Source organism: Heptranchias perlo, chromosome 1 (genome assembly GCF_035084215.1).
Source record: "Heptranchias perlo isolate sHepPer1 chromosome 1, sHepPer1.hap1, whole genome shotgun sequence".
NCBI lineage: Eukaryota > Metazoa > Chordata > Chondrichthyes > Hexanchiformes > Hexanchidae > Heptranchias > Heptranchias perlo.
The window spans coordinates 131,205,895-131,223,666 of record NC_090325.1 but is presented as its reverse complement, the minus strand read 5'-3'; the positions used below and the strand labels follow the sequence as shown (position 1 = coordinate 131,223,666).

Below are 17,772 nucleotides of genomic sequence, written 5' to 3'. Positions count from 1 at the left end.
TTTCAGATGCTTCTTCTTGCTCATTGTTTATGCCACTCTACAAGATCATAAGCTAAGGGCCCCTCACCTTTCTCCGTTCAGGCTTTGTGAGGGTCATTTTTTGTTTTTATTTGACTTTGGGATGAATTGTTAATCCACTTGTCTCCACTTGCTCATCCTAGATAATTATTTATCCTGCATGCTCCCCAGTATGCCTTTGAAGGAATTCCATTTGTCCTTACTGAGGTATTAATTTATACCTTCCTGCAGTCAATCTGTTTTAGCTCTTCACCCATACCCTTGAATTTGGCCCTTCTGAAATTGGGTTGGCCCTCGGGCAGAGTTAAATCATTGACGTATGTTATAGTCACTAGCATCCAGGGGTGTCACTGTTTCCACTTTCTGTATAAAGTCTTAGTTTGGATCATTTACCAATACATCACACTACTTCATTAAGTCTTGGATTTTTTTCCCTAATTTTAATGGCCAAAATTCTTCAGCAATTTGTCTTTTCATTCCCCTTCCCTGCAGCAAAGACAAGGGATTCAAATCATCTTGCTATCCAACACTGACCATTTGTTTTTCATAAGAATAATTTCCAAATACATCACTAGATTTTAATCAGACTGCAAAAGATATTGGGTTCCTGGAACTCTGAGAGATACATGTGTATGTGAGTATCTAAACATTCATAAATACCACATATTTAACTAGATTTAAATCAAATTTTGTAAGGATTTCCTTTTATCTGCCATTGTTTTCCTTTTAGAAATGAGTATTGAGGATTCAATTGGTACGTATTTTCTTCCATCCACTCGTCAATACTGACTTAACTTACTAACTTAAAAATATTTTATTATTGGGTTTTAACCAAACTTCATAACTGACTTCCTCTTATCACATACTGCGTTCCTTTCGAAGATAGAGATGCTGGGAATTGTGATTGGCTATCTGTATTCATAAGCACTGAGATACTGGGGTCAATTTTGCAATGGTGGCGGGTTGGCAGCGGGGGGGGTGAAGGTGCGCGTAGCAAACCCGCATGAACAAAACTCAGCGTTTCCGACGCGATCGCATGGTGATTGCTGATGATTGACGTCCTCTCCGGATTTTGTGCCCGGCAGCGAGCCTGATTGACAGTCAGGAGCTGCAATGCGGGGGGGTGGGGGGGGATGGTGGCGTGCGAGAGAGAGAGAGATGTCATCCGGCGCTGGAATGGAAGATTAAGGAGGGGGAGAGTGGAAGATCGGGGGTGAAGAGGAGGACATCGAGGGGGAGAGGGGAAGATCAGAGGAGAGAGGGGAAGATCGGGAGGACATCGGGGGGGACGAAGAGGGGGACATCGGGGGGGTGAAGAGGGGGACATCGGGGGGTGAAGTGGGATACATCAGGAGGACATTGGGGGGGGTGAAGAGGGGGACATCGGGGTTGAAGTGGGATACATCAGGAGGACATTGGCGGGGGTGAAGAGGGGGACATCGGGGGGTGAAGTGGGATACATCAGGAGGACACTGGGGAGGGGTGAAGAGGGGGACATTGGGAGGACATCGGCGGGTTGGAGACGGCTTCTGAACCCGAATGGGATTTTCGTCGATTTTCGGAGCCCCCAAGGCACCCGCAATTGCCCCCTCAAATTGCATCCACTGTGTCAGTACCTAAAGAACTTTTATTAGTTTCTTTAAAACTTCATCAATGGCTTCCTTTCAGTAGACACTGAATTTCTTTCAAAAACAAATACTGTGGGCTCAATTTTCGCACCCGCGATTGGGTGCGTTCCTGGCGGGGGGGCTATGAAAATCGGGGATTCCCGGGGCGGGTCAGGAGCCCGGCTCCAACCCGCCCCATTTCTGGGTTCCCCACTGACGCGCTGACATGCTTGCGCAGCCCCCGCATGTGGGACTCCCGCCGGCAATTAAAGCCGGCGGGGTGCCACTTAAGGTATTTATCTAGGTATTTCAGGTCGTTTAGAGACCTGATTAACGTGATATTTTAGGAGGGTTGGGATTTTGCAAACAACTGGGACTGTTTCCTGTACTGGGGGAAACGCTCCCAGTTCAAATGGATGTGTTGCAGCCATCAGCCTGTGGCTGCTGCAAAGGTCCATTTGACAGGTGGTTGGGGGGGGGAGACCCTCACTCATTGCAGGAGGCCACTCTGTCACTTTGGACAAAGTTTGGCCTCCACCACCCTCCTCCTAACAACAAAATTCACCAACTTGCACACTTACCCCCGGGGTCCAGACACATGTACCTACCTTGCGGATCCCCTCAGATGTACATCTTCCGGATGAGGGCCTCTGTAGCTGCAGTCATGACCTCCTCGGAGGGTGAACAGCATCACCAGCCTTACCGGCCACGCCATCTACCTCTGACACGTGGAGCTCCACAACACAGTGCTGTGACACATCCACCTGCACAGCAGGAGGGAGGGCAACCGCAGAGAGAGATGCGTCGCAGAGGGCACTACCCTCGCCACAGGGTCCGCAGACCGAGGCTCAGCTTCCTGGACCTCTCTGAGCAACAGTGCACACGGAGGCTCAGAGTCACTCGACATGTAGTCGTGGACATCTGCAGCCTCCTTCATGCCGAGCTGCTCCCGGCTGGCCCGAGCACCATCTTCTTACCTGTCACTGTCAAAGTCATCACTGCCCTCAACAACTTCTCCGCATCCTTCCAGGGTGCCACTGGGGACATCGCTGACGTCTCTCAGTCGTCTGCACAAAAGAGCCCTGCAAATACACCTACACCCATTCTGCAGTGACACAATGAGTGGCATCAGTTGTGGGTCTTCATAGTGATCCTCAGGAAAGGGCATTATTGCACAAACCAGACAAGATTCGCAAAGACGTGGCAGTAGTGGTGACAATATAATATGTAATGTGAGTTGATCAGAAATTAAATATAAGTAAAAACCATGACAAACCCTCAAACACCCTTGTGCAACCCCTTCATGCTCACAACACGTTTGCCTTACGCTGCCTACTGCACATATGTGATGCATGCGCTGTGGCTGCAGCACAGGTAGTGGCAGGTTGAGTGAGGCTGACCGTGAAAGAGATGCATGAGAGGGTGAGTATGAGATAGAGCCATGAGATTGTATGAGGATTGGGTTGAGTGGTAGTGGCGGGATGAGTACTGGCGAGGTGAGCAAGTGCAGGTAAGATGAGGATGAGGTTTGAGTGGGTGTGAGGGGTGATGTGACAGAGTAGTGTCGGCAGTGGAGAAGGAGATGTGGGGTGGGGGCGGTGATGTGGCAGACGGAGTGTAGGGGAATGAGTAAGTGTATTCACTTTGGCTGACCTACTTAGGTCATTGCAGCGCCTCCTGCACTATATGCAGGTGCGCGATATGTTGGTGGTGCAGGTGACCTCCTCTGCCACCTCGAGCCAGGCCTTCTTGGTGGCAGAGGCAGGCCGCTTCCTCCCGCCCGCGGGGGGGAGGATCTCTGTCCTCCCCCTCCGCCTCACCTGCAGTGAGGCATCATTAAACCTGGGAGCAGCCTTCCCCCTGGGCTGCTCCATGCTGTAATTTTTCCTGTTTCTTGCAGCATCAGTCGGTGGAGGACTTCCCCTTTAAATAGAGCTCCTCCAGCTGACAGACTTTACTGTGCATGCGCAGTCCGCCCGCCGCGCAGCTTCGCAGCGGGGTACCCGGAACAACAGGTAAGTGGATCCAATCAGCCTGCGATTGCGCACGGGGCAGACTGATTTCACCAGGCGCGTTACCCACGCGCCCAATCTACCCCCCGCCACCATGGTAATATCGGGACATGTATGTCCAAAGGTCACAAGTAACTTCCTGACACACAAATGTGGAAGATTTTGTTTCGCTGTTGAAACTTTATCTTGGTACTTGAATAGCTAACTAAACTGTAATGTGTTAAATCACTTTGCCATTTGATTAATTTATAGTATTTTTGGTCATTAGTATTATATTTCCCTGCGCTTATTTATTTTACTTCCTTTTAAGTCTATCCCCTCCATTCCATATACTAATCCCTAAGCAGTAGATTGGGGAGGCATCCTGTTTTTAGACCTGACAATAAGACTTTTGAGACACCTGGTAAAAGTCGAATAAGGTCAGCCTATATTTAATACTTAAACCATATTGTAATTCTGAGATTGTGTACTTATTGATGGGCTAGAATGTAATGAAGTTTGATTTTCTCTATTGGTGGAGACAGCAATCTGTTACCAGACTTTGTTTTAAATTAATTTTCTACCCTGTTTTCCTGCCATGGTCTGTGGATGCCACTCCCCTTGTGGGCTAAGAGGACAGGTTGAAGATTATTCACAGGCTATTGCCAATATCCAGATCCAGGAAGTGTGCAAGAGCAGTGCAGGGAGACTGGCCCTTTAATTTGCTTCCCCCATGGGGAAACAACTGCCCTCTGTTTGCAGATCCCCACAAAGGCCCAGTTGAGATTGAAACCAGTTGAGAACTGTTGTGCTATCCCTCTATGGTGCATTACATTATAGTTTCAATGCACTGCACCACTATGGCCATTTAACTCAAGACTTCAGTTTTATCCCTTGTGAAAGTACTGATCAAATTTAAATGTATATATCCACCGGTCTGATTTAACAAATTGTTGTGACTACTTTATACAGCTGTAGCCAGTGTCCATTGAGCAAAACTACCGAACTAGTGAGTGGGATGGTTTTGTTTCACATTACAAAATGACAAATGAATTAAGAGGCACCCAGTGAAGTAATTCTGGTTGCTGTAGGAGGGAGGAAACCAGCTGTTAATAGAGAAAATAGCTATAGGGAGACATTATGGTCATTATCAACAACCACCTGCCCCTGTTTTAGACTAAAAGCACAGCCAATAATGCCATACCAGGAAAAGCAGAGAAAGGAAGGAAACCAAAAACTCTCGTAGTAGCTAGGTTTCACCATCACCAGCAGGTCGAATATTGGAGAACTACTGCCGGCTGTCTTGCTACCAGTTGCTACCATTAGAAAATAATTACCCTAAGTTAACTTGTTAACTAAATCACAGATAAACTATTAGTTTCTACTGTTGTGTGAATCCATTGTTTTTTTTCCCTCTAGGTGTATTATTGCAGATCTCTGGCAATTGTATTCATTGAGCACAATGTCTTGCAAAGATTTCATGATTTTACTCATGGTTCCAGCACACCAATCAATTTACAGCCTGTGTTAAAACGTCTCAGCTCCTTATATGGTCTTTGGGCTCTTACTAAACATACAGCAGTGCTATACCAAGGTGAGTTCTATCTGAAGCAAACCTCGTTTGCCTTCTGTAATTTCCAATGTCCACATTTAATATGGAATTTGCCTATGTAAAGTTGTCATGTTGTAATTATGCTGTATGTTTAGGAGGTACCTTTGTGTCCAGTCTGTAAACACACTCAGGGAGTACCTTTCCAGGCAGGGCCACCATCTTGGACTATCAGCAGCTATAATTTCATAAGTTTTAGCTGTTTCATCGTGGTAATTTTTCATTTTTTAGTAATTATAATTGGATTTCACTCCTTTCTCCCTGCGCCTTCATGTCTCACTGCTTAACCAGTATCTCCGGGCTAAAGATTGACTACTTGAAGTACACTTCCCAAATCATTCCTGTGGTAAAGAACAATTTTAGATTTAATGAAAAATAAGTCAAGCTCCACAACCTAAGCTTTTCTGCAAATTACTTGTGAGGGGACTGAGTCCACGAGTGACCCTGCAATCCTCGCCTCAAGAAAGCAAACCCTCTTGCACCGTGGCAGACTGAGTGCAAAGCACAGCACATTTAGTCAGATGACATTGATTTGTAAAGTCATTCTCCACAAGTTTAGATTCTGACAGATCTATCAGCATGCAGTGGAACTGCAGATTAAAACTAGATCCCTCTTCATATACTGAAAGTGAAGTGAACACCTCTCCCCCAACATGAATTGGGCACTCCTCCACTGGGCACGAGTTCAGAAACTTGTCATTAAGCTTGAATTTGGAAGTCCCCTTGACCATAAATTCCAGAGCTCTTCCCCCCCCCCCCCCCCAACTGCACTAATCATGAATTTGGGAAACAAACTCCCTCACCCCCTGAGAATGAGTTCATGTACCCACCCCCCCAAGAAACATAGAATTCCCTCCCTTCCCCTGCCATACACCTGTTCCGGAATCCCTGCCTCTCACTGAACATGGATTAAAGTGTGTTCGCCTTACACTGAGCATGAATTCCAAACAGGAAATCGATAATCAAAGACCCCCTCTGAAAATGAAATTGGGAATCAATCCCCTTTCCCGCTGAACATGGAATCAGGCGTGATATCCTTCCAAAATTTTCCCCCAAAGCCTCTTCCTCCTCCCATCCTCTTCCTTCTCCCCTTCTCTGTCCCTTTTTCTCTCTCTCCTCTTCCCTTCCCTTCTCTCCCTTCACCTCCCCCTCCCTTCTTTGTTCCTCCCTCCTGCTCCTCCCCATTCCTCTTCCTCCTTCCTCCTTTTGAGCCCACTTGATCTAATGCGCAATGCCACAAGAGACCAACTAGTAATATATTTAAAAATGACATCCACATGCACTCCCTGTCAACATTTCCCACTATAAATTCCCCTGACTACATTTATAATGAAAACTACTTATGTAAACATATTACCCTGTAATTGCACCCTCCAGCCAATGGAGGTGCTGAGCGCCATGTCTGGCAGGCGGGTGTAATTACAGCATGACAAGTTTACATAGGAAGTTTCTGTTACAAATGTGGATGCAGGAATTTCTAATGCAAATATATAAAAATAAGGACAGAATATATTAATTTAAAATCGGACTGAATTATGTCTGTGTGCTTTGGTCCAATTATCCCCAGCCTCTAACCCTGCTTCACCTGAGGAGTACACTTGGTCTTGACTCCCCATGTGCAACACCATGGGAGATTGACTAGTAATATATTTTTAAAATTATGTCTGCAACACTTCCTATCAACTTCTTCCATTATAAATTTTTATGTAAACTTGTCATGTAATTACTGTTGCACCTCAGTTTTGTGTCACCCAGCTTCTCACCTGTACTGCAGAGAAACTGCTATGCTCCAATCAATTCTACTTCTCAAATTCCATACCACAGAGAGAACAAAATTCTCACTTTCAAGCCTAAACATTGTTTTATTAGATTAGCAATGTTATTTTTCAATTAGCTATATAATAATACATATGCTAATAGATAATAATAGAGACGCTAACAAACCAGTGAAACCTGGGTGACCGAGGGAGGAAATTTGGAGGAACAGCTTCCCACAACCTGATACCACTAGTGGGATTTTCTACAGCGGTATTGCAATATTAGTGTAATAATATTGATGTCATGCAGTGTATTTCCTGTCATTTGCTCCCCAGCAACACTGACCACATGTGCTGTGGTTGGGGGGGTGGGGAGGAGTAAATTCTAAATGCCAGTTTGCCTAGTGCATTCGATTGCCGAGCAATCATGTGCATTAGGCAAGCTTAAAAACTTTAAAAACTTTTTCCTTGAATGTTCTGTCGGCATCACCGGCTGCTCTGCACCAGGGCATTGCTGCAAATTCCTAACCCCACCTGTGGCGGGCGCCCCTGCCATGTCATACTAGCACCCACACTCTGTATGTAAATGGGCCTGACCCCAAGAAAAGGGCCAGGATCAGGGGAAAAGGTAAGAAGCAGGTGGAAGTTCTGCCTGACAAAGCTTCACCAGCATTATGGCAAAGGAGAAATTCAGGTGAGCATAAGTAAGGGAAAATTTAGGTCCAATTTTTATGGCATTACATAGCTTCTGCCAAAAGAGCCAACACAAGTAGCAACGGCTTACTATTATAGTGAACTTATATTAATTCAGGAGAGGCTAGCAGCAATTGTCACAATTTCACAATTTTCCACTTTGAAAACTAGTGAAGTGCTATAGGCCAAAATAATTAGCCTTTTACACCATGTTGCCCAGCAAAAATGGAAATTTTATTCTTGAAATAATGTAGAATATTTCTTTAAACAACAATATTGGGGTAACATTTTGACTGTGCTCCCAGCGGGGAGCCTTGCCATTTGGAGCTCATATTGGAAATTCAGGCACGCACTGTCTATGATTCTCTGACCATTTATTTAAACAGTCAGAAAATCTTGTGTAGCACATGTCTGAATTCCAATATGCATTGCCAGTGGGAGGCTAATCACCAGAAGTAGGAAGTCAGAATATGACCCCTTATGGGTGATTAGAATCTGAAGTTTTTGTAGCACTAGATAATCAAAGGACCTTATAATTTGCAAACTGATGATGTCAATTCACTGTTTATTTACAGGGGGGTATTTCACTGGCGACCAGCCTGCAAGAGGATTGCAAAATGCTGTTCTAAATCTCTGCGCGCAGGTAAATTATAAACCATTGATCTGCTTACCGTTTAGAATTAAGGTTAAATAATTACAATCTGGTTTAAGAAAAAACAGCTTAACAAATGTATAAGCATTTCTGGAAAGTTTGTAAGATATTTGCAAATTTGATTTTTTTAATTCAGAAATGGAAAAAAATATGTTTTAATGAAAATGGGTGATGCACTGGATTAGACACCAGCCTTGCTCCTCTAAGACTTGGGCTCAAATCCAACACAGGTTGACAGAAGGAAAGTCTCTTCTATTTGCTGGCTGTAAGGCCCCCATGTGAAATATGTTTGCACAAACTAAACTCAGTCCCAAGTAGACATTGGCCGACAGCACAAAACCACCCCAAATTTGGCACTAATCTCACTAGGAGATGGAGAAATGTCACATTGGCGCAATAAGAGATGTTCTTCTAAACTTGAAGCTGTGGCATATTTTTGGGGCAAAGAGGAGGGAGCTATATTCTGCACCTTAACTGTGGTATACCGGACCTACGATTGCTTAATGCTGATACTGAGTGCCCAAAGTGGAAAGTCATCTAGCATCTCTCAGCGTGATGAGTACAAAAAGGTCAGCAATGTATATTTTTGCTTTATTGCTTTATTATAAATATTTCAAATAACTGCAAACATAAAGGGCTCGATTTTAGCGTCGGGTTTCCAGCGGGGGGGGCCCCGAAAATCCCGATATTTGGTCACGTGACCGGATGGCGCCGCGATCCCGACCACTTCCGGGTTCCCCGATGACGTGCGGGGCTGCGTGCGTGGCCCCCGCTGGTGGGAATCCCGCAGGCAATTAAAGCCAGCGGGGTTCCACTTGAGAGTACTTACCTTGCTTGTTGAGGTCATTTAATGAGCTGAATCAGCTGTCAAAAGAGGAAGTGTGGGATTTTACCTTCATCGCAGAGTGTTTCACACACTGGGGGAAACAGTCTCCCTCCAACCAGGCGTGTTGCAGCCAGCAGCCTGTGGCAGGTGACAAGGTGCACTCCACGGGGGAGAGCCCTCACCCACGCAGGAGGCCACCGCGTCACATAGGGCAACCCCTGCCCCCCACCACCCCCCGCCAAGCCAGAGGACAGACCGACACAAAACCGCAGCCCCAGTCCGGGGAACCACCCACCTACCCTGCACAACCCCTCAGACCAACACCTGCCAGATGGGTGGTGCGTAGACACCCTCGGAGGACGAACAGCATGACCAGCCCCAGCAGCCTCGCAGTCCACGCCGTCCACCGCAGAGACGTGGAGCCCCCCAACACGGTGTTGTTGCACGCCCACCTGCACAGCAGGAGGGAGGGCAACCGCAGAGAGAGACGCATCGCAGAGGGCACTACCCTCGCCACAGGGTCCACAGACCGAGGCGCAGCTCCCCGGACCTCTCCGAGCAGCAGTGCACACGGAGGCGCAGATTCGCTCAACATGTAGTCGTCGAGATCTGCAGGCTCTTTCATGCCGAGCTGCTCCTGGCTGGCCCCAGCACCAACTGCCTACCTGTCGCTGTCAAAGTCACCACTGCCCTCCACAACCTCTCCTCCCCATCTTTCCAGGGTGCAGCCGGGTACACCGCCGATGTCTCTCAGTCGTCTGCGCGGAAGAGCCCTGCAAATACACCTGCACCTACTCTGCAGTAACACGATGGGTGGCATCAGTGGTGGGTCCTCATAGTGATACCCAGGAGCGGGCATTATTGGACACAACGGACAGGATTCGCGGAGACATGGCAGTGGTGGTGCCAATATAATGTGTGATGTTTGTTGCTCTGAAATTCAATATAGGTAACACCCATGGCAAACCCTCAGACACCCTTGTGCACCCCCTTCATGCTCACGACACGTTTGCCTTACGCTGCCTACTGCACATATGTGATGCATGCCCTGTGGCTGCAGCACAGATGGTGGCAGGTTGAATGAGGCTGTCCGTGAGGGAGATGCACGAGAGGGTGAGTATGGGATGGAGCCATGAGATTGTATGAGGATTGGGTTGCGTGTTAGTGGCAGGATGAGTACTGGTGAGGTGAGTAGGTGGTGGTAAGATGAGGATGGGGTTTGAGTGGGTATGAAGGGTGATGTGACAGAGTAGTGTTGGCGGTGCCGAAGGAGATGTGGGGTTGGGGCAGTGCTGTGGCAGACGGAGTGTAGGGGAAAGACTTCATGTTCTCACTGTGGCTGACCTACTGCGGTCATTGCAGCGCCTCCTGCACTGTATGCAGGTGGGCGATATGCTGGTGGTGCAGGTGACCCCCTCTGCCACCTCGAGCCAGGCCTTCTTGGTGGCAGAGGCAGGCCGCTTCCTCCCGCCCGCCGGGTGGAAGATCTCTGTCCTCCCCCTCCTCCTCACCCCATCTGATGATACCTGGGGTGAGGCATCATTAAACTGGGAGCAGCCTTCCTCCTGGGCTGCTCCATGCTGTAATTTGTTCCATTGGTTGCAGCATCTGTCAGTGGAGGACTGCCCCTTTAACTAGAGAGCCTCCAGCTGACAGATCGTACTGCGCATGTGCAGCCCGCCCGACGCGCAGACCAGCAGCGCGGACCCCGGAGGAGCAGGTAATTGATTCCTATTAGTGTGTTGCCTGCTACGATCGCGCGGGCAACCCACTAATTTCGCCGAGCGTGTTGACCACGCTCCCGAAACCCAACCCGCCGGAAACCCGCAGGCCTGGCAAATTCGAGCCCAAAATGTCAGATAATTGTCCATAATAACTAACTACTGTTTTAAGCCCAAACTTCACATCGTAACAGTGCTCAACAAATACTCTGTAATTATGAAGAATTACTATTAAAAGACTGCTAAAATAAAACAACACACATCTTTATTTTCCTTTCTGGTTTAAAAACAAGATCCAGTACGGCTGTTGTTTCACAGTAAAAGTAAAATTTGAAGCATGACTAACAAGTTCAATATTTATTTGTGTTAAAATAGCTGAAGGATGATTCGGTGGCTTTAGTGGACGTCCTTGCTCCTCCTGACTTTGTTCTGAATTCACCGATTGGGAAAGCTGATGGAGAGGTAAAGCAAGTCTTGGTTATTTTCTCCCTATGTACAGCAGCCAATGCCTTTTTCACCTTCTATTTCTGAATATGCTATGTGAAAAGGTCAAGTAAGATTTATGACAAAACAAGATGCTCACCAATGTGCTGATCACTAAGGAATTTCAAATTTGTGAGCAACATTACTAGCAACTCCATTAGGAATTTCGTAGCTTGTCAAAACAAAATGGAAAATGAGCAATGAAACAGTGCAATTATTGAGTATTCTAGGCTGTGATTTTAACATGGGTTCAAAAACTGTAAGTAAAGAGTTCGGTAGGAGATTGATATTTAATGATACAAAAAATTTCCTTAGCTATTAGTCTGCATTTAGAAAGAAATGTTTATTCTGCATTTATAATAAAATACTTAATTTGAAAATGGTGGTTGCTGGTCAGTGAAAGGAATATTCCAACCTAAGCTTTGACAATTCCTTTGTGTTTTCATATCAATAAAAAAGTATTTTTTTAACTTATTTACAGATGATATTTTTTAAGTGTACATATTTTCCCCTTGCCTCTTTCCTGGTATCCCTGCACTTGCCCAGTGCACTATCCATGGACCAAGAGAGCAGACAAATGACTTGCTAGGCGTTTGCCACATTTGCACATCACAGCAGTGAGACAGAACTGTAATGTCCACATTACACTCATCCAAGATTCAGCCCCAAGGCATTGTGTGCAGGTGTCCTGGGTGATTAGTCCTTTGTCTTTGCTTATTTCCCTGGAGAAAAACCTGGAGGGAATGGATGTTATCTAGTGGATGAACTGCCGATCAAGCGGACTGCTTTATCCTGGATGATGTCGATCTTCTTGAGTGTTGTTGCATCTGCACCCATCAGGCAAGTGGAGAGTATTCCATCACACTCCTGACTTGTGCCTTGTAGGTGTTGGAGAGGCTTTGGAAAGTCACTCGCCACAGAATACCCATTCTCTGACCTGCTCTAGTAGCCATGACATTTATGCGGCTGGACCAGTTGAGTTTCTGGTCAATGGTGACCCCCCAGGATGTTTATGGTGGTGGACTCAGGAATGGTAATGCCATTAAATGTCATGTGGAGGTGGTTAGGCTCTCTCTTGTTGGAGATGGCCATTGCCTGTTACTTGTATGGAACGAATGTTACTTGCTGCATAATAGCTCAAATCTGGATGTTGTCCAGGTCTTGCTGCATGTGGGTATGGACTATTTCATTATCTAGAGATTTGCAAATGGAGCTGAACACTGTGCAATCATCAACAAACAGCCCCACTTCCGACCTTATGGTGGAGGGAAGGTCATTGATGAAACAGCTGAAGACAGTTGGGCCGAGGACACTTCCCTGAGGAACTCCTGCAATGATATCTTGGGGCTGAGATGATTGGCCTCCATCAGTCACTACCATCTTCCTTTGTGACAGGTGTGACTGCAGCCACTCAAGAGTTTTCCCCCTGATCCCCATTGACTTTAGTTTTATTGTGCTCCTTGGTGCCACATTCGGTCTGCAGCACTACAGCCAGGATGTTGTCAGGATCAGTAGCCTTCACTGTGTCCAGTGCACTCAGCTGTTGCTTGATGTGGAGTGAATCAAATTGTCTGAAGGCTGGTATCTCTGAAAGTGGGAACCTCAGGAGGAGGCCGAGAAGGGTCATCCACCCGGTACTTCTGGCTGAAGATGGTTGCAAATGCTTCAGCCTTGACTTTTTCACTCACGTCGTGGGCTTTGCCATCGTTGATGAATGGGAATGTTCATGGAGCCTCCTCCTCCCTTTAGTTGCTTAATTGTGCACCACCATTCATGATTGGATGTGGCAGGGTTACAGACCTTTGGCCTGATCATTGGTAGTGCAATTGCTCAGGTCTGTCTGTTGCATGTTGCTTTCACTGTTTAGCATGCATGTAGTCCTGTGTTGTAGCTTCAGGTTGGCAGCTCGGTTTCAGGTATGCCTGGTTCTGCTCCCAGCATGCCTTTCTAGACTCTTTATTAAACTAGGGTTGGTCATCTGGCTTGATGGTGATAAAGGAGTGAGGGATATGCTGGGCCATGAGGTTACAGATTGTGGTGGTATACAACTCTGCTGCTGGTGATGGCCCACAGCGTGTCATGGATGCACATTTTTGAGCTGCTAGATCTGTTCTTAATCTATCCAAGTTATCACATTGGTAGTGCCACACGACATGATGGAAGGCGTCCTCAGTGGGAAGACAGGACTTGCGGTAGTCACTCCTACCAGTGCTGTCATGAACCGACGTATCTGCATCAGGTAGATTGCTGAGGATGAGTTCAAGTAGGTTATTCCTTCGTGTTGATTCTCACACCACCTGTCGCAAGCCTAGTCTGGCAATGATGTCCTTCAGAACTCGGCCAGCTCGGTCAGTGGTGGTACTACCACCTGCTCTTGGTGATGGACATTGAAGTCTGCCACCCAGAGTACATTCTGTGCCCTTGCTAAGCTAACTGATTCCTGCTTATGGTGTTCAACATGGAGGAGGACTGATTCATCAGCTGAGGGAAGGTGGTAGGTGGAAATCAGCAGGAAGTTTCCATGCCCATGTTTGATTTGAAGCCATGAGACTTCATGGAGTCCTAAGTCAATACTGAGGAATCCCGGGACCACTCTACCTGCCTTTATACCACTGTGCCCCCAGTCTTTGATTTTATTTGGGATATCTTTGTTTGAGGAGGGCATGTTGCTCATGTCTTCTTACTTAAAAAAAGTAATCATTCAGAATATTTCACTGTTTTGTGCTCATTCTCAATTTCAAGTTTATTTGCATATTTTACAGTTTTCACATTTTCTATGTCTGCCCTCTTAATGTTGTGGTACTGAAAGAGTTATGTTTAGCCTCTGCTACTATGCTCTTTCTAGGCTTCTCTTTTCCTCTCTGATCAGCCTTAAAGTGTTTCTGCATTGTCTCGTATTCATCCCAGTGAACCCCTTTCGTTTTTTCTCTGCAAAATTTGTAGTTGTTCTTCCTCTTTATGGCACTTTTAATCTGTTTGTTAATCCATTTAGGGTCACATTTCTTTAGTTTGATCTTGTTGAATTTTAGTCCGCCAGGGGTACTATGACTTCAGAAATGTAATAAATGTATTCTTTACTCAAAATTTGTTGTTCATCCTATAACCAAGCGTCTTGTTAGAAGTAAGCAAAACATAGCATACTTTTTTCTTTAAATAGCTTTTGTATTTATTGAAAGTATAATTCAAAACTCTGGCTGGAAAGGTTTATATATTGGCCTGGATTTTGCACTGAGCGGTGAACAAACAGCACCCATCGCCTGTTAGATTTAAACTTACCCACAAATTATCCATGGGCTTTTGGGCGCCAACTTGCTGCACTGGGGAGCAGAAAAAAGTGCAGCGTCCTCTCCCGGGCATCTGAGAGCCGTGTGAGCGGGGCAAGGAACTATCTGTCCCCTCAACCAATCAGGTTGAAGCATCCTTAACAAGCCACGCAGAGTGAGAACCAGGAAGTGCAAGCTACAACAGTAAATTCAATGTAAAATCAGTTAGAGAAAGCAAAATAAAGAGAGGGTAAGAAATATTGAATTAAACGACAGAGATAAAAGAGACAGAAAGCAAAAGTAAAAAAATAAAAATTTTTATTTGTTTTTAAATATCCAACAACAATTAAAATCGGAGGGAATGAGATTCCATGTTTTTAAAAGTTAATTTTCAGTGCCAGAGAGGTTGTTTGGTAGTCATTAAGACTTACCAAGCCGTTAAAAGTTAACTTAGACCTAAAAAACTGAGCATACCTTTTTCTGTGTAGATTAGTTCATTTCCAGGTGGGCAGGAGAGCAACTTCACACTGGTCCATTCATTTCACCAGCGAGCTGTCCTTCCCGCACAGCTTTCAGAGGATCAGGGCATCTGGCAGAGCAACTTATGGATTTCCGCATTTGACTGCGATAAACTTGCTATTCCATTCGCCCTGAAATAACGGTGAGCCCTGTTAGCATTGCCGTTATTTTAAGAGCAAATTCTGGGCCATTAAATATATACCAAATCACTCAATAAAAATTGTTTCATGTAATAAATAAAACAATTCTGGGAAATCCTATTTGAATATCTGCTTTCTCAATTTTTTCAATAACTACTTTAGCTAGTAACAGTTGATTCTCTCTGGAGTTTCAATCTTGGGAAATCATAGATTAATTGCTTTTTCTGTCTCTGCAGATTTATAAAAACCTGTGGGCAGCAGTTCTTCAGGGCAAGAAGGTACTCGAGAGACCATCGTGGTGGGTAGAATTTTGTGTCAACAAACCCTCCATTGGAAGCCTGAAGTCAAAGCTGTAATCATCTGCCATTTAAATACACATCTATAAATCAAAGCGTAATGAGGGGTTAGTCAGCTGGGACTTCTAGTTAATGATGGTCACCATTGCGCACAATTAGACTGTGATTAATAGTTACTCAAAGATTTACATGAATGATTAATCCGAGACCTGAGAGTAAATTTTACTTTAAGTGCTCCTGACAAGAAAAAGCGGCAGGGCTGAGACCACAAATTGATAAAAATACCTTCCAGGTATGAACTGAAAAGAAAACAAAACTCAATTGTGAAACCTACGGTACTGTAATTTAAAAATGAGAAACAAAATCCTCTTTTCAATATTTCCACGCCTCAGCTTGCCTCATATGGTAGAACTCTCACCTGAGTCAGAAGGTCATAGGTTCAAGCCCCCCTACAGGTCTTCAGCATATAGTCTAGGCTGATACTTTGGTGCATGACTGAGGATCAGCTGCATTATTGGAGCTGCTGACTTTCACATGAGATGTAAAACCGAGGTCCTGTGCACGTGTTTGTGAGGGTGTAAAGGATCCCATTGGTACTACTTAAACAATAGTGGAGGATCGGGACCTTGCTGCGTTCAGATTGGCTGCTGCAGTTGCCTACATAACAGTGACTACTCTCCAAAAGTAATTCATTGCTGTGAAGCATTTTGGGACTTCACATATGATTGCAAGTTCATTCTTCTGCTCTTTTAATTGATTTAAAATTTCATAACCATTGCTAACTTAGAAATCTAAAATAATGGACTTTAAAGACATAGGCTTACCTACTTGCCTTATTGTAAAGAATTTGAAAGTTTTCCCAATTGATTTTTTTAATTAATATTGCTCTGGAATAGCAGGTATGAAAAGTAATGCAATTGTCAATCATGGTACCTTTTGATTTTATGTCAGATCCACACATTTAAAATGCATGGAGTATGCAACCTGGCTGTGCATACACAGTCCAGAGCACTAGCAAAATATCAGGGAGCAGTGCACAAAATGCAATAGTTAATTCAGTTAAGGATAATAATGTTATATTCTACGTTATAATTGTCACTGTTGGTGTAATTAAGCACGTTAACACAGTTAAACTAACAATACATGTTGTCCATATGAAAGTTAATAATAATTGAGAAACGTGGATGTCTGTAAATAAAAACTGATTTAATATTATATTACTTGTAACATTTGATATGATGCAGATGATTGTTAAAATTTACCAGCCTTGCCAAATCTGATTGTATAATTAAATGATTTTACAAATATAAGTGATTTGGTCACAGCATTTGAAAATACATTGTTCTGATTCATTGAACATGAGACACTTCAGCACTTGATAGAGCATTGACGAATCACCCCTTCAGAGTGTTAGTGTTATCGGCGAGCTCTTTGCTACTGTTTGAGCCAGAACAAGGTAGTGATTCAAACAAGAGCAGAAACTATGGGTGATGATAGTTAGTGCCCATAGTACTGATGCACATCTGGCAACCCCCATTATCGGGTGCGGAGGCCTGCTGTTCACCTGTTGTGCATAGAACAGTATAATGAAGTACAGAAGCAGCTCTGCTGCTGACAGCCTGTGTTCCAAGTAAGGACTATGGCTCATTATGGCCTGAAAAAAAAAATTATAATGTCCTTACCCCATTACGCAGTCTCAGTGCCTGAGCAGTACTGCTGGAGCTCAGCATCCATATAAAATGGTGCTGGATGTTTGACCTGTTCAACCATATTGGTTCCTGTTCCTTAAAGTGGAGTCTGCTTGGTAGTTGCTTCCAGTTAACCCAGTAATTGCATTGTCCTTTTCATTGTGTCCTTGGGTTTCACTATTGCAGCTATTCACCATCAGTCATCTGCGTGTTTTAGCTGAGGGAGCTGTAACTGAGCTCTACCTAAATAAGACGTAAGGTGTCCTGAAGTTGATCCCTCTCTATCTGCTGGTTTTGTAGTAGGGAGGAGAGGATCAGGGGATCTAAACAATACAGTCCAGCCTTACGTCAGTAATTTCCGTGAGATATCTCCAGATCTCCCATTGTAACTTCAGCAGAAGGCATTCAATAAAGTCCTTCGTAAGAGACTGGTAACTAAAGTTGAAGCGCATGGAATTGAGGGCAAATTATTGACCTGGTTAGGAAATTGGCTGAGCAGCAGGAGACAG

General features: G+C 45.0%; 1 protein-coding gene across 1 annotated transcript in view; it reads left to right on the top strand.

Annotated features, from left to right (window-relative positions):
• acox3 (acyl-CoA oxidase 3, pristanoyl) overlaps positions 1 to 16,912 on the top strand; it is a 199,188-nt gene extending 182,276 nt beyond the window's left edge. The window contains 4 exon segments of the mRNA XM_067991065.1: positions 5,036 to 5,210; positions 8,251 to 8,318; positions 11,250 to 11,336; positions 15,516 to 16,912. Coding sequence (XP_067847166.1) covers positions 5,036 to 5,210; positions 8,251 to 8,318; positions 11,250 to 11,336; positions 15,516 to 15,635 — 450 coding nt within the window. The 3' untranslated portion in view covers positions 15,636 to 16,912.
• Positions 16,913 to 17,772: the final 860 nt, after the last annotated feature.